The following is a 20,993-nucleotide window of genomic DNA, read 5'->3' as shown; positions in this document are numbered from 1 at the left end:
CCAAGAGAAAACTGTTGAGAAGAGTTGAAGTTATCCTACATCCAAGTCAGCCACAGTCTTTTAATCCAACTTTAAAACTTAGCCCAGGACCTTCAATAATAAGATCTATAGGTAACTTAGGTAGCCATAAGGGAAAGGCACACTCAGGTTTGCACTCTCAGGAGTAAAATATGGGGGACTAAGATGAGTCCTTGGATACAGAATATAACTGCCAGAGTCTGTCTGTCCTGCACTGCTACTACATCTTCCCTAAATGCCTAAGGTACTAACCAAAACTACAGTTGACAGAGTTATGTTCTCACCAGAACTCCATCAATAAATGAGGAAAAACTTGTATGCTGTGAATGAGGGAAACATGGAGCAAGATGAAGAGTATCATAGAATAGAATCAACTGGGTTGGAGAAGACCTCCAAGATCAAGGCCAACCCTACCATGGTTACTAGACCATGGCACTAAGTGCCATATTCAGTCTCATCTTATAATCCTCCAGGGAGGGTGAATCCACCACCTCCCTGGGCAGCTCATTCCAATGCCTGATTACTCTCTCTGTGAAAAATCTCTTCCTAATATCTAACCTGAACCCCCCCTGGCAGAGCTTGAGTCTGTGCCCTCTTGTCCTGCTGCTGGTTGCCTGGGAGAAGAGACCAACCCCCACCTGACTCCAACCTCCTTTCAGGGAGTTGTAGAGGGTGATAAGGTCTCCCCTGAGCCTCCTCTTCTCCAGGCTAAACAGCCCCAGCTCCCTCAGCCTCTCCTCATGACACTTGTGCTCCAGTCCCTTCACCAGCCTCGTTGCTCTTCTCTGGACCTGCTCCAGCACCTCAATATCCCTCCTGAACTGAGGGGCCCAGAACTGAGCACAGAATTCAAGGTGTGACCTCACCAGTGCTGAGTCCAGAGGAAGAATCACCGCCCTGGTCCGGCTGACCATGCTGTTCCTGATCCAGGCCAGGATACCATTGGCCTTCTTGGCCACCTGAGCACACTGCTGGCTCATGTTCAGCTTTCTATCTATGCAACCCCCCAGGTCCCTTTCGGCCTGGTGCTCCCCAGCCACTGTCCCCATCCTGGAGCACTGCATGGGATTGGTATGGCCATATAAGTGTATCTGAGGAAACTGCATGTCAGGAGGTGAGCATATAAAACCTGCAGACAAGAAGGGAAACATGCAACTTTGCTGGATTATCTTGCTCTGGTCAGTATGTTTGTGTTCTTCCCCACCCTTAGAAAAGAGGTCTCTGGTTACCCAACAGACATTTTCCTTCCCTTTCCTTCCTCACTCAAAATGCTCCTTCACTTTCAGACTGATGTGCTGAGTTGCTGGTTATATCCCAGGATCTATCTAGCTCTCACTGAAAGTCTTCAGCTGTCACTTGCTCTCTTGAGCCCTAGAAGCAGGTAACAATGAATCCTGCACACCAGAAGCTTTGCAGGCCATGCATGCTGTCAGGTTTCAAATTTAATATGCATTCTCTTACGTATCAGAATGCATAAGATCACTGTATATTGCTTCATCCCCTTTCTAAGCTGCATTGCTACAACACCCTGAAAGTGGGAAGTTAAATTTTGTAACATTTTAGTAAAATAATGTCAATTAAATCCACCCCAAAAAAACACTTTTAAATATAAATTGATAAACTCATATTTAACTTTATTTGTTGAAGAATGTGATACACAATCTCTTGTTGGCTCTACTTTGCCATGAGGAGTCAGAAAGTAGAAGACAGAGAAGATATTGCTGTTTGGAAAGGCATCATACAAATTTTCCCAGATTGCAGAAATAAGTAGTCTGTACAAATTACAAAAAGGTCTATGAGGAACACTTCAATTTCTTCACTGAAATATGAAAAAGTTTTCTTGATGCTTCTAGAAGTTCTGAATGCCCAGTTAGACACCAACATGACAGAAATAATTACACACTGACACACAAACCTTCATATCAGCAAGTGAAGAGAAAATTATGGCAGTATAGGAAAAAAAAGAAAAGCTTATGAAGACATTCTGGACAAACCAGTAGCTCTGGGAGTGAGAACAGAGATTAGAGCAGGTCTTGGGGCTCAGGACACCAAAGCTCTACTGCAGACTTGCTTTGAGAATGTGGCCAGTGATTTGATTGATCTGTTCCTCAACTTCTCTGGCCTCTGTGTAGATGTTTCTATTGCAGAGTGCTAAAAAGCTGAAGAAGCTAACTAAGCATGGATTTATATTGAAAAGTAATATATTACTAAAAATTGCTCTTTTCAAGGTCATTTCAAAGACATGCTAAAGGAAACTTCCTGCAGAGAGGGACTGTAGAAGGACTGTAGAGCTACCTACTGGAACATATCTCTATAGCACTTACGTTGCTCCTACTGTTTGAGTAGCACTTATTTCTGGACTAGTGTTGTAGACACCCAAGTCGTCTTTATGAGTGATGTGCAACTTCCAAGGAAAGAAATGCTTCTCAGAGGGCCTTCTCCTGCTCTGAGACACCATGAGTTCAACATCCTGATCGGAGAGCAACCGGATCAGATCACCATCAAGGTCCCGGTAATTCAAGACAATGTCATCTCGGTCAAGCTCCCGCCTGGTAGAAAAGAAGTGGATTGATCCCCAGAAATCAAGGACTGCCTGGGAGATGCTCCATGATGAACAATATACTGGCAATCTAGCTAATTCTGCTAAAAGCCACACAAAGCCTTGGGTGTCTTGGCATTCTTGATGCAGCTCAAACCAGAAATCATACAGCCACATTCACGCTGTGTTGTGTTTAAGATAAGAAATGTATCAGAACCAAGGACCATTCCTAGTTACACCACATGCACGGCACAATTAATGTGTGTGTGTTTGATAAAATTCCATTACAAAAGAGTCGACTGTAGTTCCTACCCACTTTTGCCTACTTATGGTTGCTTTTTCTGAGGAGTGTGAGAACATTAGCACAGGTGTTCTGTTACTAATATTTGGTGTTCTAAAGTGTTGATGTTCAACACTAGATGAATCTGGTTTAACACTAGTATAACAGGTGTTAGAAGGCAGTGTCCTGCATCCTGAAGAAGTGTATTAGATAAAAGATGCTTCCATGGGGCATGGCTCTGATCTTAGAATTGGAAATAAAAACTTCTGCCCAGCATAATTGAGTCAGAAGTGTGTATCATTCCATATTTATTGACATTCCCAAGGCAGAGTAGTGTCTGCGCAGATGGCCCTGGGCCAAGTAAAAGTACAACTTCTTCAAGGCCCTTGAAAAGTATTTCACACCCAAAATGTAGTGATGACCAAATAGAATGTGGAAAGTCTAGGACTGGAGTGAACTTGACAAGTGTTTAAGCATTGAATACACAAACTGCAACATTTTACCTCATCAATTCCATGAGATCTTTGAATGATGGAATGCTGCTCAGATCCTCTTCCACTGAGATATCTCTGTAATCAGAACAGTCCTAATCATTACTTATCATGGGAAGAGAATTATTGGCATTTCTTCATAAGTAAACTAGAAAACTGTTTTCTTATTACTTGATAGTGCTCACAGTCTTATCATGGCAATAACAGCGGATTTTATTAACTGTGTCTTCCTGCTCCGGTAAATCTTTTATGATCTTCACAAAAGCACGTGGGAAAATCCCAGTGGCATCATCAGCTGTTCCCTGGAATGAGAGGAAATATTAGCATCAAGAAAACCACAACATTTTGGTCACACACAGTAAGTTCTGGAGTTCAATCAATTTCCACGGAAACAAGAGTCAAGAAAACAAAGGCTATGGAAAGTGACCTGATGGCATCCCTATGAAAAGATTATACAATTGCATAGCCAAATACCAGGCAGGGGAGTGAAATAGTGTGTAAAAAATGAAAGTCATATGGTTAGCAAGGAAGGCTGTGGTGTTTGAGCAAGCAGAGATATCATATCAGCAAACACACAGTATGTTCTCCTCATCCTTTTTCAGAACACTGCTGCATTACCCAAGTTCTCTCTAATCAGGCTGACGTGTGTTGTGGTATGAAGCATGAAGCACACAGCAACTCACCCTGAGGCAAGAAACCAATTAATCGCTGAAATGGAGTTTCCATCTCCTTTCTGTGGCCTTTCTGTGTTCTAATCACTTCCAAAGAATTTAAAAACATTTCAACAGAAGCAAACGCAAGCGAAAACTGAAGTCTGGAGGGCAGAAAATTTGTAAGCTAAAAAGCATCAAGGAATGAAACAATTACAAATTTGGAATCAAGGATCCCAAACTTAACAGTTAGACTTGATTATGATACAGTTTCTCCTTGAAAGGAGGAGACAGGTCAGAAGGACCAGGAGAGCTTTTCTACTCATGTATGTCAAGGTATGCTAATAATTCAGCACTGCTATTGCAGTCTTACCTCCAACCAGTCTTTGTTTACTCTGCTGAGTAGATAGATCAAGTCTCCCTGCTTGAAGCTGAGTTCCAGTTTATTGGTTCCAGGAAAATCAAACAGTGCCTATAAGATTGAAATTTTTCATTCACAGAGCTACAAAAGTGAATCTTTCTTTCCATTCTGTCCTTGAGGTGAAAGCATAAAGCAGCCAGATAGCATCGATGGGGTCATCACAGATGTGTTTCTGGGATAAGGTTACACATATATGACCACAGTCTTCAGTTCTCACAATTTCTTCTCCTGCTTAGCACACACAAAAATGCTTTGACCACGCAGTGAAAGCACTAGGATAAACACGGCCCTGAGGGAGCTACATTCTAGGATTCTTAAAGTGGCAGAACACTGAGCACCAAAGAAATAAATATGCATAAGCTCAAACACTTAGGAGCAAGTAAGACAAGAAAGCTTCAGACAAATGACAGCTTGAAATCCTGAGAATTGAAAAGTTATATTATTTCTAGATGCAGGTTTACAGCTTTGAAATTTGCTGCAAAATATCATGAAGAGCCTTAAAAAATTAGGAACTGCAATGATAGGACAAGGGGTAAAGGCTTCAAATTGAAGGAGGGGAAGTTTAGGTTAGATATTAGAAAAAAGTTTTTTCCTGTGAGGGTGGTGAGACACTGGCACAGGTTGCCCAGGGAGGCTGTGGCTGCCCCAACCCCGGGGGGGTTCTGGACCAGGCTGGATGAAGCCTTGAGCAACCTGCTCTGGTGGGAGGTGTCCTTGCCCAGGGCAGGGGGTTGGGACTGGGTGATCTATAAGCTCCATTCCAAGCCCTAAAATGCTATGATTTTATGATTCTGTGGTTGTTGTGTCCTAATTTAAGGGGGACTAACTTGTTTTTGGACCAAGCTTTCAGGTCTGTATGCTGAACATTTGGGGAAGGCTGGGAAATTGTCATGTAGTTAAAATGGAACTTAGATGCTCTCTTCATGGAAAAAAACAAACAAACAAACAAACAAAAGGGAGGTAAGTACATGCTACCACCCTAACAAACTGTTCCTGTATAATTCAAGTGGCTGAGTTATCAAAAATGCACATATCCTCTGTTATCCTTAGAGAATATGGTACTCATTTAAATGCTCTCAGTGAAAATGAAAAGGTGTTCTTTATTCTGTGTTGAGATAGTTCTTTTGGTCTTTTTAATGCCAAGAGTGGTCCTAATGAAAAAAAAAAGAAAAGGCAATAGCTCCTGTTGTGCTGGTTGTTCATATGTCTACTTAATAGCTTTCAAAAGCCTTTTTTCACCCATTGAAAAGTTCTGGCATGTATATTCAATATTAATAAATTCATGAATAAAACCCAAGAGATATGACTGTTCTGAGATCTGCTCAGACAGGTCCTGCTTACAAAGTAGTTTTGTGTGCTTAATACTGAAACAACATACCACAAAAGACAAGGGCATAGGCACTTTTCAGTAGAACACTAATGTTATGGAAAAGACATAGATGCCTCACCTGCAAAGCTTTGAAACATATGCCGAGGCCAATGAAGCTGCAGCTTGTGCCTGTTTTAAATTGAGTTTCTGGGTATCATGATGCAAATGTGGAGCAGTACAGCAGTAAGCTGTACATGCCTCTCAGTTTTTAATCTCCTGTCATTCTGATTTCACAATGGACCTTCTTATTACTCAGGTAATAAGGACCAGAACACTTCTTTCCATCCTTTGTTTCATTCCCTGTTGTTAAAATCAATTGTTTTTCTCTGTTGATTTCACTCTCTTCCCCCAAGCTCTAATTGGAAAAGGCAACTTGATGGATGAGGTACCAAAGTAAAACACAGTTTAATCTCCTATCCTCTGACAGGTTGTGCAGAGTACTCACCTCAGCCCGTGGAGCTGCTGTGCGGTCAAAAATAGGCACTTGATGTGAAATGCTTTTACTGCAAAGAAAGGAGACAACAGGGAGGTAAACATGTCTTTCTAGTCATCAAAAATGCTACACAATCAGTAGCAGTGTCTGCATTTCCACTATTTAAGAGGCAGGCGAGCCATAGATCACTGGAGAAACTGCATGAGGATCTGTGTGCAGCACTGAAGTAAATAAACACGGATGCAACAACATTGCCCTAGTTCTCTCGGTTTCAGTGCAGAGCAGCAGCAATCTGATGGTATCTGCTGCTGAGAACAGATGGAATTTTCAATACAGTCAGTATCCTGGACCTCTCTTCCACAGCACTGCTCAGCCCCCTGTTCTGCCTTCTGGGCATCTCTGTTTCTAGCATTTATGGCATTTAGTTCAAACTCTGCCATCATACACACATGCAGGTTTTGCACTGTTTGAGGTAAGTGACAAGGAAGTGGGTCCATCTTTGTTATGTTGAAGGAAGAATTAATTTGTCTGAGGGGTAATGAAGTATGACTTCTGCTTAGCAGTTTTCGGAAGGGGTGTCAATGCTGCTATGTAGGACAGGCCCTTGTTCAGACAAACTACAGGAACAAATTAAGGATTCAGTTTCATTTAGTGCCTGCAACAGATCTCACTGAATTCAGTGCCAAAACTCACATTGACTTCAGTGGTGCGAACCAATGTTCTTAAGCTTGGCCTGTATATTCTACACGTTATAACAGAGATTGGTATTAAAGAAACTCAGACTGAAGGACGGAAAGTCTAGGTTGGATGTGAAAGTTTTTTTTTTTAGTTGAGACACTGGCACAGGTTGCCCAGGGACGTGGTGGCTGCCCCAACCCGGGCAGTGTTCAGGACCAGGATGGATGAGGCTGTGAGCAACCTGCTCTGGTGGGAGGTGTCCCTGCCCAGGGCAGGGGGTTGGGACTAGAAGATCTGTGAGGTCCATTCCAATCCCTAAATTCTATGATTCTATGATTCTATGAAATATCGATACATAGAGCTGGACAGTATTTTTTAAAGCAAGCTATACTCTCCCTTTGGAATTTTCCTTTCATGCAAGTACCACATCCACTTTAAAAATCTGAGATTACTGAAAACAAGAAATACCCTGAGTTCACTCTACGACAATGATCCTCACATTAGAAATTCATGGATTCACTTGGGTAACACAGTGAGCCTCATCTCTCTCCCCTCAAAGCTGGACAGCATCAAGCAATGCTGGAAAAACATGTCAGTCACTTACACTCTGCGTGTCCGTGGGCGAAGCCTCCTCAGCCTGTGAGGCACCTGTTCACCATCAAAGGGTGAGTGGTAGAAGAACAGCCGTACATCTTCATCCATCAACACCCAAGCAGGGAGGCAGAGTAGGTTCTGTGCCAAGAGCAAGTAGGAAGCAGAGTGTAACAGTGGGAGACACCTATTCTCTGTTTATTTACATGTAACAAATATGCCTCTCTGACCTACAGGATCATGAAGAATATTCATTACTGCCAGAAATCTCCCTCCTCTCCCTTCTCACTCAGCAGGACACAGCTGAACAGCTGACAGTTTTTCCTCTTTACTCCTGGAGTTGGCCAATGTACTGCTTCACTCTTTTTGTGCCTGATTTACTGCAGGAGTAAATTGCTCTTTGTGTTTCCCTTCAGAACATGAATAACTGTGGAGAGAAGGAAATCTTACTTGGCCACTGCTTCAGAATTTTACTCATTTAAAGCCAGGTCTTCAGTTAACCTGCACACAAAGAATTTCTCTCCTTGATGTATACTGGCTGCATCTTCACTGTACAGCAGGTACACCCAGGATCCCACCTGTCCTGATTCTGGCTGTGACAGAGTCAGTTTTCTTCCTAGTAGCTGGTACAGTGCTGTGTGTTGGATTTAGCATGAGAATAATGTTGATAACACACTGACGTTTTAGCTGTTTCTAACTAGTGGCTTACACAAAACCAAGGACTTTGCAGTTCCCGTGCTCTGCCAGTGAGGAGCTGCACAAGAAGTCAGGAGGGAGTATGGCCAGGACAGCTGATCCAAACTGGCCAAAGGGATATTCCATACCACTGAATGTCATGCCCAGCATATAAACTGGAGGGAGCTGGCCAGGAGCCACTGATCACTGCTCAGTGCATGGGCTGGGTGGGCATGGGTCAGCAGGTGGTGAGCAATTGTATTGCACATCACTTGTTTGGCTTTTTATTTTTCCTTGAGTTTTATTTTTTCTCTCTCTTTTTGTTATCTCCCTTTTAATTACAATTGCATTTGCATTACATTTGACTTTATTTAAATTATTAAACTGTTCTGATTTCATGGCTTTCAACTTTTTCTGATTCTCTGACCCATTCTCACAGATGAGGGAGGAGTGAACAAGAGGCTGTGTGGTACTTACCTGGTGGTGGGGTTAAAGCACCAACCACACACCATTCTCCTGGTCCCTTAGATGCACACACCAACTCTGTATTCACGCAAGACCCGGAGATTCACCATTTTATCATAAATCTGGGCTGGTTTTTTTTTTAATAAGGATATCTATCTGTATATGAAACCTTTGTGAATTGCATACTCCAGCAGATGCTACAGTCTGATCAACCTGGGGAAGAGGACTTGGGTTGTACCACAGTGTAGGCACTGTGTCTTCAGGAAAAACGATACAGAGAGGAGCAGATACCTAGTAGTAGATGCCCCAACCCTGGCAGTGTTGAAAGCCAGGTTGGATGAAACCTGGGTCTAGAGGAGAGGTGTACCTGCCCATGGCAGAGAATTGGGACTAGATGATCTATAAGGTCCATTCCAACCCCTAAAATTCTATGATTCTAGGACTGTAATGGTATCGTCTCACTTAGCTGACTTCAAGGGGTAAGTATCTGCAGTGTTCAGTGCATTCTCTACCTTAAAATTAAGTTATACCTTCATGTAGATATTCAGGATAGGAATCCTGTTCTCAGCAATTTCCCTTTTGGCACCAACAAAAACTTTTCCTGGAAAATATAAAACCTGTGACAGTTACTGAAGGAAAAAAAAGGAGGCTATCAGAGTAATGAAGCAATCAGGAGAAACTATGATATACAAGAAAATGCATATGTCCTAAAGGATTTTAAGTTTCTGACTGAACTTTACCACAAGTGAAGGGACTGTCAATGGAACTTGACTTCTTGGTCATGCACAGCTGGGAACTAGTTCCTTGTCACAATTACTTCCCTCAACTGACTCCTCTTTAGGACAGCCTGAAGCTGAGAAAGCTGCTAGTCATGCAAGGATTTGGTACTGCCAGCTTACCTGGCAATACAGGGAGTGTGCAGGTAAAGGGGCTGCTGTCACTCCCTGGCCCGTATCTCTCCTCTAGTTTGGTGTGCAGGGCATAGAACTCACGATAGCGTCGGAAAATCAGGTATCTGCCACCACCTTTAAGCTTTACTTCAATGACAAACAGCTGAAACAGAGAAGGGAGATTCAGGCTGATGTTCATACTCATAAATCCTTACCAAATGAAAGTGAGGCATACAATAGGAACACAAGATCAGTGGTCCACTAGAGGGAATATTCTCTTAGGGGGAGAGTGGGAAGCAAACCTTCAGTTAGGGATCTGCAGACTCAAGAACTAGAAAAGAACAAGTTTGCACCAGTGAGGTATACGTGTGGGTCCAACTTTCCCATGAAGCATGTCCCTGTGGCTGCTTTCTGTTACATAGTCTTCAAAGGAAATATGAAACTACTAGATTCTACTTTATGCTTACACACCTTCCCTCAGTGACAAGCAAAACACATTAGGGAGGTAAAATACAAATATTTTACAGTAAGATGCTTTGGGCACCTAAATCTATCAACAGACTTCTAAATGAATTGATTTTTCAAAGCTGAAGGCATTCATACTTCTTGACAGAAAGTTAAAAAGTAGACAAAGCTAGAATAAGCTTTGTAGACCCCAGAAAGTATTGGATTTGAAGCAAGAGAGAAGCAAGGATCCCTTCCTGTAAGGTACACAATTGCAGAAATTATGGTCTGACCTCCTCCAACCACTATCTTATTACTTATCTTGACAAAACTGCTTTGTTCTAAAGGAACCTATGATTTCCATGCACTGACCTGTGAGTCACATTGCAGCCAGATTCTTCAGAAAACATAAAGACAGAGCAAACAAATGTCACTGTATTCCAGAGTAAAACCTGCATACTGCAGTGGGAAGGTTTTATGAGCAATGTCTCCAGTGGAAGACAGACTGAACTGGTCATATTCAAAACCTTCAGAAAATATTAGTGTTTTCCCCTACTATTCCCTTCCTGTGTGCTCTTTCATGCCTTATTAATATGTTCCCTTCTGTGAAGATGGGAGCATCCTAACTTGCTAGTATCATGGAATAATGAAGACAAGACTCCACCCTTCTACCCTCTTTGAATTCCTTTCCTACAATCATCACCAAAGGTACAGCATTCCAACAGGAAATAAATGAGAGATTAGGTGAGAATTTAGAAAACAGGCAATGTTAGAGGATATCTCTGTCACATTTCACTCAGGAAATAAATTTTTAGACTAAATCTGTGACTATCCCCCATTCCAGAAAAATAAAGATGCACTGAGAAGTTTTCTTCATGGAACTATTCATGACAAAAAGCAATTACACCAGGTTAGCTGCATTAACAACCAAAGCAGTCACAGATGAAAGCATATAGAGACAGGATAAATTTCCCTTCTTACATAATAATTAGTAAAGCCTTTCTTCTCTTCAATATCTGCAATGTTAGCTGAAACAGGTACATCATCGGGAAGCTGGTCAAAATCACTGCGAAGCAAGAACAAAAATTTGGTTACTCACACTGATATTAGCCTTTGAGGTCTCTATGTCATACAGAACAAAGATAGGCAAGATCACATTTTCTACTGTCAAAATCAAGAAGTTAGAAACTCATGGTGCCATTCTCCTCCTCTCAAGGTCTGATCTTGAGATGTCAAGTTTCTAGGAGCTCAACACAAGTCAGTGACCACTGTGAAGATTTGTCACACCTGAAAACCAGCCCTATCATTCCAAGGCTTGCTAGAGGAGAAGGACTACAAAAAAACACTTAAGTTGCTAAGCTTTTCCTGAGAAATGTGATCATCTGTGGATGCATTCTTAATCCTTCCTACAGCATCTAGGAGACTTACAACAATAACCCTGCAGCAGTGTATATCTTACTCGAAGGAGATCATTATACACCACGATTTATGCTGTTATGATTACTGCATTACTGCAGGGAATAGGAAACAGTTCTGAGAAAGGGCTTGTTGTGCTAGGTGCTGTACAAACTGACAGCACAAAGCTAATGCCTAAAAACCTTATACTCAATGGGCAAGAAGTATACAGTGTGTGGTATCCATATAAGAGAGAACAGAAGGATAAGCACAACAGAAAAAGAGCAAAGATACAAACCCATAGTGTTGTTCTCTATCATTATTAGTGGTGCCTGCACCAGCTGTTGAAATGTCACCAAGTTTTCTAGTAAATATCACAATAAAGCAAACTCTTATAGAGGCTTTGAAAAAAAGAATGAGTAGGCTAGCAGTTATTTACAGGGAGATGTCCCAGTCAGAGCAGATAACCTGAAGAAAGCACAAAGATACCTGTTTGAAAATGTCAAAAATGTGTGAAGGAACACATGAAAGTAGGCAAGGCTAGAATAAGCTTTGCAGATCCTAGAAAGGATTGGATTTGAAGCACAAATTTCCGAAAAACCAAACAAAAAGACCATGAGAGGCAAAGCAATGAATGTGTAAGATAAAAGCATGGAGAGTGTTTCCAATTCTACACGACATGCACAGAGGTCTGCAGATAAACATTCATGTTACACAAATTTATAGCTCTGCTAAGGGCTCTCCATAACATCCTAACACCAAAGAACAAAGCTGGAGTGTTTTCTTGCCAAAATGGGATTTTCTAGCACTTTGCTGATTGCTTGTTTTTATAGAACAATCGGTTTATTTGACTTGTTTCACTCTTTCTGCATTGCAGCTTCTGAACCTAACCTGCAGGAACAACAGTGTTTGAAAACTCCTTTAAATATTGCCAGGCACATCCAAGATCACTGTGGTCAGCTGAAAAATCACTATTAACCCCTGTGATCTTTGGCATATCGTGCTCACTGCACTCTGCAGTCTGACATGGAAAGATGCTGCTCTATAAAACACTTGGGAAGTTAGGAACAAAAGAGGTGTGAGAATTGAGCTGCTCTCCGTGCTAAAGACAGCATTGCAACATTCAAAATAATCGTATTTTCCATTAGAAATGTACAAAACTATTCAACATTTGAGGCCTTGAGCAACCTGATCTAGTGAGGAGGTGTCCCTGCCCATGGCAGAGGATTGGAACTAGATGATCTGCAAGGTCCATTCCAACCCCTAAATTCTATGATTCTGTGATTCTATGAAAAAAGAAGGAAGGATCCCTGCAGGAATACCTAAAGAACAGCCACATGACCACACACTCATGTTACTTGTTTATATTGTCCACGTAACAAAACAGCATTGATTGGCAGGTTCTTTTTCCTCTGTGACCTTTTCCTTGGTACAACAGCTTTGACAAGCAGAAGACAGATTTGCCTTTGCTTTAATATTACAACTCAACGTTGTTAGAATGGTATTTATATTAACACCTAAGTAAACAGCATCCAGAATGAGGAGAAAATGATCACAAATGAGGTAAAGAGAAATTTTTTAAAGGATCACCTAAGAAATGCCAAGGTGATGCAATATTAAATATTCTGATAGTACAAAAAAAACATGGCAATTGTCTCTGTTCATTCTGCGGGGAGACTATCCCAAGCAGGGATTTCCACAAGGCGTAGCCCATTTGAAAGGCTAAAGTAATGATGCAAAGACTTGCAATAGTTTGCTGTACGAGGAGAATGCCATGAATCAGCACCACCCACAACACTGCAAATGCTACCCTTTACTGTGAAGAAGGATGTGGTTATGGAGACCAAGAGATATAATTAGTCATATCACAAACACTCATATCACAAATCCCAGTAAAAGGGAAACTGTTTGTAGCTATAAAGAGGACAATGAGCCACTATGTTCAAGGTGGTGAATATTCCTCACAAAAAGAAGAAGGTTCACTTCAATGTAAGAAATGGTCTGCTCCACACTGAGCAGTCTATTAATCCTAATAATAATAATCCTAATAATCCTAATCCTAATTCTAAAAGGAAGCCTTTTAGAATTGCCAAAACTGCTTCCATCCAAACTAGGCAAACAGATCACAACAGTTACGTGAGGCTTGTGGGGAGGCAGGAGGAGGGAGAGACACATTACCTCTTTTCTCGCAGCTGTCGGGGAAGAGACATGGTTTTCAGCTTCTTCAATCCAGATGGCTAAGCTCTACTCCTCTACTTCTTGGGCAGTTCCTGGTTGAATAGGATGAACAGACAAAGTAATTCTCCCTGTGTGAGACAAGACTCCTTTGCAAGGCCTCAGAGATTTTTTTTTTAATCTTTCAGTGTCAGACGATTTCTCCTGTGCCTCCCCACCCCCACAAGATTGAGGAAGTACCAAAGAAAAAACAGTCAAAAAGAACAACTGCTCTGTGATGTCTGTCATGTATTGAAACTGCCACAGTTGAGAAACTAAAAGCCCAAAAGCAGGAACTATGAGCCACATGTCCTCCTGTCCTCCTCTCCACCAAAACCTTTGCCTCTGTTGAGAAACAGCAGGAGTAGGCTCAACAACCTCTGTCTTGCCCCAGATAAAATGTCCCCATAAACACCTCTACACTGTTTGTAAACAAGGATGAATACTTCTGATCCCTTCCTGAGGCTCTGTGATTCCAAAGGATCCTCCTTTTCATGGACCAAGAGCCAGGAGGTGGAGCTAAAGAATAAATTTTCAAATTGGAGCAGAAAGTATTGTCAGAAAATTCCCCCTTGTCAAACATATGGGTACTAGGGCATCAGGCACAGGAGATGAGCTTTGAAGGATACATCAATGCAAGGAATACAGGAGCCCTTGAAAGATCAGAGATCCCTTTGGCCTCACATGCTCAAAACACTGCACATTTGCCACTTACAAAGACAAGGTATTGGTTCACCCTGCCTTTTATTCAAATGGTGGTGATAGAGCATTTGTATAGCATCAGTTGACTATCTTTCAAGGAGAAAATAAATGGAGGAAAGTGACAAGGAAACCATTTCCTAACACTGAGGATAAGTTGCAACACAGCTTATTTGCCTTAGACAAAAGCTGCCATGTATCTTTGCCTTTCCATTTCAGTCTTCGACTCTCTTCCATTCTCATGCTCAATATATATTTGCTTCCTTCTTCTCCTTCCGCTGTCAAGCACAAATATTCTCATCTGAATGGAGCAAAAATCAACCAACATCCTTCAAAATAAAACTCTCTTTACAACTGTAATCATCAGCCTTGAGAGCAACAGCATTTCACTGCATTTTAATGAAGCAAATTATTCACTCATCTCTTTTCCATGGATAACTGAAGGCACCATTGTAAAATTTGAGCGGGGTATATAGTGTCCCTTGGTCAGAAGGGACCAGGAGAACTCACAAAATCCTGAGCAGAATTTTCTGAGTGACCTGCCACTCTGTGCTTTCAACAGACTTAGCAGAGTTGTTTCAAGTGGTGATGTTGGATGTAAGTATTTCCACAGACCTTCACACTCTGATGTAAATTCCATTTTCTTGATTAGGCCTGTTAAATGTGCAGTTCTCATGTAACCTGAAGTCAAGCTCATTGTACTCTTCCCTTTGCCTTGAGTGAGACAACAAAAAGTTTCTAACTGCAATCCTCTTGTTTTCTACTGACATTCAGATGGAAATAGGAACTGATCACCTCGACCAGAAGTCTTAATCACAATATCAGTGTACATGAACTCATGAAAATTCAGAGGAGCCCTCCTGACATGCACAAAAACATCATGGAAAGCACGAGAACTGTGCAAACTTTAACAGAAGTGAAAGAGAAAGGCTGACGTGGTTGCTTTTAAGGTACTTTCGTATTTGATGCATATCTTAGTTTTGACAAGAAAATCATAAAAATGTTACTGTAATTTTTTCAAATTCTTGGAAGACAATCTAGATGCAATGCAGGTACATCTTTTCATAGACAGAGGATATGACACAACATAAAATACTTGCTCATTGTTTACCTGGAGACGTTTTTCAAGAACAAGTCAACCGACAACCTCATAGCCAAATTGTCTATGCAACTGTTTTGCTGTAAGCTGAATAAAACAAACTGAGAGCAGCTCAATTCCACTGCTCTCTGCTAGACATTACAGCCAGAAATAATACTAACCTGATAGAATAATGCTAAACCTGCTAAGAAAGTTCATGATTCTGAAGTATTTTCTTGCTGTGAACTAAACCAGAACCACAACTTTATTTTCTGACTAAACGCAGATCCCTACCTCAGAAGGGTGGACAGCTGGTTGGTTAGAGGGCTCACCAAGGCTGTGAGAGTAACATTGGAAACACTGCTTTGCCATGTTCTTCTGTGTCAAATCTGTGCCTTGACCACCAGGTGTTTTCTCCCAATTTCTACTGTTGTGGTACTATAGCAGGAATAACAATCTCTGTTATCTAGACTGAGAAAAGAGTCTGGGACTAGTCAAATCCACATGGTCTCTCTGCTGAAATAATTACTTCATGAATGAAATAAATATCCGTTACAAAACTGATACCCTAATGACAGTACCCATGTCAAGAGATATGTCTGCACTAGAGAAGTATCCAGTTTCATCAGCTGACATGGTCAGCCCTGTTTTGAGAAAACACAGCACTGTGGCTGGCACAGTCATTATGGCACTATGTACCGACCCTTAGACATGTGCAGGAGAAAACAGGCAAGAAATGCAAACAAATTAATTAATTAAAAGAGAATACAAAGCAAGTCCTCAGATGACTGAATCCCGACCATATGCTGACACCATTACATGCCTCTTCACAGTTCACAACCTACTGGATTGCTTTGGACGTGTATGCCTGTGAGCTGTGAAATCGTGGCCTTCTGTTCAATGCACATGTTGTTAGAAAATACACGTACAAGGATACATAGCACTTGGAAATCTGAGAGTATCAGCTACAATCCAGCAACCAGAACAAGCACGGAGGTTTAACGAAAAGTGGGAATGTCATCCCAAATCACTGAAGACATAGGAACCACTAACAAAAGGTAAATCAAAAGAGCATAGCAGAAATACTCAGCTGAATCAAATTCTGATGAGAGCATTACATACCACGCCTACTAGGGCAGCAGCTACTGTACCAGTTAGGCTGTGCACATCTGTATGCTTGACAAAAATGGTTTGCCTCTGATGCATCTGATGTTAGAAAAGTGCTGTATTGTTATGCTTAATCACCATCCAGAATAAAGCTGTTAAATGATAGGATAAAGTGAACAGGAACAATATACTTAAAAGCTGCCTGATCTCATCACAGATTAACCTGTAAAGAAAATAGCATTTTAATCATCACTGCAAGGAAGTTGAACATCAAGCAGAAAAACATACTGCAGAGTTGGTGTGCAAGATACTTTCATTTAACTTAGTGTTTTCGAAGGATATGTGGAATATTTGTTTCTGCAGCATTCAAATCTGTCGTGGTTTAACCCCAGTCAGCCTCCGAACACCACGCAGCAATTTGCTCACTCCCCCACCAGCAGGATGGGGGAGATAATCGGAAGGATAAAAGCTAGAAAGACTCATGGCTTGAGATAAAGACAGCTTAATAGAGAAAGCAAAGGCTGCACACATAAGCAAAGCAAAACAAGGAATTAATTCACTGCTTCCCATGGGCAGGAGGTGTTCAGCATCTCCAGGAGAGCAGGGACAATCACATGTAATGGTTCCTTGGGAAGACAAATGCTGTCACTCCAAATGTCCCACCTTCCTCCTTCTTCCTCCTGCTTTATATACTGAGCATGATGTCATATGGCATGGAATATCCCTTTGGTCAGTTTGGGTCACCTGTCCCAGCTGTGTCTCCTCCCAGCCTTCCATGCACCCCCAACCTCCTTGCCAGCGTGGCAGTATGGAAAGCAGCAAAGGCCTTGGCTCTATGTAAGCTCTGCTCAGCAGCAACAAAAACATCTCTACATTCTCAGCCCTGTGCTCTGCACAAATCCTAAACATAGCCCCATACTAGCCACTCTGAAGAAAGTTAACTCCACTTCAGCCCAAACCAGCACAACATCATTAGCAGCTGAGTGTCTTGACTTCTGTGGTTGACTCTTCTGCAGGTAATGCTACAGAATCCTTCGGAGGCAGTTGGTCCAACAGTAAGTAGCAAGACCCTCTTTCTTTGCTATATGCTTTCAGGACAGCTGAAAATAAACCCATAAAGTTGAAGTTGTCCCATCTTTCGGAACTTCTGGGAAAAAAACCTAAGGGGACATAAGTTGTGTTGATTGGTTCGGTTTTCTTCATTAGACAATGGCTCAATTCATAATGTCTGAGTGCATGAAAACTCTTCCTGTCACATATTGTGTTGGAAGAAAAAAAGGCACAGGAGTATAGATATAAAGAACTTCCAAAACTTGTTTTGATTTAAGCCTGGACACAGTTTCCATGACTGCTTTTTTAGGGTGAAATGTAACCAGCAGGCATTGGCAGAAAAGGACTCTGTTCATGCCCTGCTGATATAAACACAACTAAATAATCCATCTTGAACTAAAGAAATTTAAAGGTCAACATCTACCACTGTTTCTGACAGTGAATTCAATGGTGTTATTTCTAGAATAAATTACCACTCCCCATAAAAAAGCTTTACAGAACCAAATATTAAAGAAACAGCAACCTTGGGTCTTTTTAATGACATTTTTCCCAGAACATCAAACTGAATCCCATAACTGAACCTTGGCTTTTGCACCTCTATCACTTGAGCAAAGCAAGGAACAAGTATTGCAGGTAAAACAAACAAACAAACCAAACAAAAACCACCACACTCCAAAAAACGTGAGGTGTTTCTTCAGACATTATCAGCTATTTTGGTAAGATGCATTCCACAGTACCATTCTGGGGCTTGACAGTTCATGATGCCATAGCCAGATCTTGCTAGCTTTTATTAGGCAAAACAATTCTTCTTTTACAATAAACCTGCTTCCTTTAAAAATCTTTTAAAAATATAAGGATTTCTTCCTGATATAGTAGAATCCCCAAGACTGGAAGTGTTAGAAGTAACTTCTCCTTGATGAGCAATGGGGCTTTCTGTTCTTGCTGAGCTCATAAGAATATTCATGCCCAGGACTAGACTAAGTGAAAAAAATGGAAGCTCAGAAAGAGCAACAGAACATTTCTTCATCCAGATGGGATATCACTTCCTGGATAAAAGAGACAAATAAGGAAGAAATAGGGAAGAGATTATCACTGCTATTGTGCATGACAGATATGGGCTGGAGGTGGATCCCTAAGCTCTGGTCACCTACACTAGTGTCAAAATCTGGTAACTGGCCATTGCAGACAAAGAAGTAGGAAAGCTCCATTCAAGAACTGCTGAGAGCTATGCCTACAACCTTTCCTCCAGAAGTTTGAAACTTAGTTTGAAGTGCACAGCAGCAGTGCACCTTTGTGGCAGGAGAATCTGTGTGTTCCAAGTCTTCTAATCATCTTGAGAATCAAAAATCCATCAGAGTTATTGCTACTGAAGACAAAGAAAATCCTCCTTCATCTGTTTTACTGGTTCAAAAGATCTGCCAAAGTTACTCAAAAAAAGTTTTCACTGAACTTTCCCAAATGGCAAAATAGGATTGGGATTTGCTAAAATCTGTGCAGTGCTGCATTCAAACCATCTTACACTGTTCCCAACAGTTTGATTTCCCCATCTATTTGATGTAATCCTGTGGCCAAATTTCTTTTACTTAATTTAGAAACTTTAGACAAATGCCTTTAGTTAAGTGGAAATTTTCTGAGCAGTGAAGAGAGATAGGTACCACTGGCCAGTAAATCAGACCTCAAGTGGGTCAACTCCCCCTGTGAAGGTTTTAGCTGTCTCCAAGGAATACATATGGATTATAAAATAGCTATATTCCCAGTTTTGTCACCTCAGGTTTCTAAAGGTAAGGAAATGAATCTGTGCCTTACTGTGGACCTAGTTATTACTGGTACAAAGGTACCTTCCCATTGGACTCAGCTATATTTGGATATGCACTTTTACACTGGTATAATTGTCTTTACCCTAGGGGAGTTGTACTACTTAAGCTACACTGATATAGTCAAAGAAGCACAATTTTCTAGTGCAGAAATATCCAGTCTGCTCATTATAGAGAGTTTATGGCTCATTTTCTAATGGTTCATAAATTGGGACAATATTCCTTAATAAAATCAGGGGGCAAGGGGGCTGGAGATTAGGATAGGCAGGCAAGTGGCAAATATAGAGGCAATAAGTATCACAATCCTGTACTTTTCAAAGTTCTGTTCTGTCAGTATTCCTCACACCATACACTTACAGCCTGTTTTACCTGCTGCCTCACCTACTGGCTGTTTATTACTTCAGCCTCTATTCCTTGAAAGACAAACTCGTGGAATGAGTCCAATAAGCAATTCAATCCCAAGTCACTGGCCAGTCTGTCCATTGGAAGACAATGTGGAAAGCTGGAGTTTGTGTCTCCCATAAGCAGAAGGCTGGGTCTAAATAGGAGACCTCTCAATTAAATACATGCAGTTCAGCCACTGGTTTGCTATGTGTGGTTCCTTCTGCCTTAGCTTTGCCATCTGTAAAATCAGGCTGACTAATACTTTCCTCAGGAGAGGGAAAGTGAGAAGGAAAAATGTTCAAGTGATATATAATTCTTTGGGAAAGTCAGGCAAAAAGTGAGAAACTGCAACCATTATCCTTAGCAACCCACCTGCACTCAAAAGCACCTGCAGTGCAAACTGAAAACCAAATAAAAATGTAGCTCTTTTCCAATGTGCCAGTAATGCTCTGATGCCAGGCCTCAAACAGATTCCCAAACCCTTACAAAAGATTGTAGTGGCTAAACTATCACATATGTCAAAGAGCAGTAGCCAATGGGCCTGTCCTACTACAAAGAAGGACAAGGAAAGGAAATTAAGAATACCTTTCTGCCCAGAGTGTTATCAAATATGGGAATATATCATCCTGCTCGTGGATTGCTTCCATCATCTGAGCCAAACAAAGGTAGTGGGGGACTTCGAAGTTGTGATTTCAAGAAATGAGTATATGGTGATGGTATCAGCTTAGGGAATTTCCTGTTCTCACATATTCGTGCTCTTTTTCCTGCCCCACAGGTTGGCACATCTGAGACTGTGCTGTGAAATACATCAGCGAACTGATCCAGCTGTGAAAACACTTTTTTAAGCCACAGATCAATTTCCGAGCCCAGACATCAATATGGAGAACGGATGGAGAGGAATACATTAAAGCAGCAGTGCCTGATAACTTTGTCTTACAAAAGCATTCTGTCAACACAGTGAATATATGTGTGCACATGCACATGCCCAAGCAATTAATTCATGTCTCCAGACAATCCATCTCCACGTGCCGATACTAATGCAGCCTCTTTCACACATAAGCTTCAGGGCAATCCAACACTGGTGTGGCAAGAATTTTACCCACTCTTATGATGTATGGAAGGAGCCAAAACACACCCCCAAACCATGACCTTTTCTGTAATAGATTTTCTGAATGAGATAGCTGCTACTGAGATAGTATCTATAGAATCCGGTCCTTGAATTGCTGCTCCTCTCTACTTTAGTGCCACCACTTTATTTATTTTTCCAGGTTTCACTATAAACAACTTGCAGAAGCTGTTGCATGATGT

General features: G+C 41.4%; 1 protein-coding gene across 1 annotated transcript; it reads right to left on the bottom strand.

The window, feature by feature from the left end:
• Positions 1 to 2,338: 2,338 nt before the first annotated feature.
• NCF4 (neutrophil cytosolic factor 4, 40kDa) lies at positions 2,339 to 13,730 on the bottom strand. The gene is made up of 10 exons (XM_009073034.1): positions 13,518 to 13,730; positions 10,926 to 11,010; positions 9,510 to 9,663; positions 9,141 to 9,211; positions 7,484 to 7,611; positions 6,214 to 6,271; positions 4,352 to 4,450; positions 3,500 to 3,630; positions 3,341 to 3,406; positions 2,339 to 2,567 (listed from the first exon to the last, which is right to left on the bottom strand). Exons 1-10 carry the CDS (start codon positions 13,547 to 13,549, stop codon positions 2,339 to 2,341), a joined length of 1,053 nt encoding a protein of 350 aa, XP_009071282.1. The 5' UTR covers positions 13,550 to 13,730.
• Positions 13,731 to 20,993: the final 7,263 nt, after the last annotated feature.

Source organism: Acanthisitta chloris, unplaced genomic scaffold, assembly GCF_000695815.1.
Source record: "Acanthisitta chloris isolate BGI_N310 unplaced genomic scaffold, ASM69581v1 scaffold6074, whole genome shotgun sequence".
Taxonomy (NCBI): Eukaryota; Metazoa; Chordata; class Aves; order Passeriformes; family Acanthisittidae; genus Acanthisitta; species Acanthisitta chloris.
This window is presented reverse-complemented; position numbering and strand designations above follow the sequence as displayed.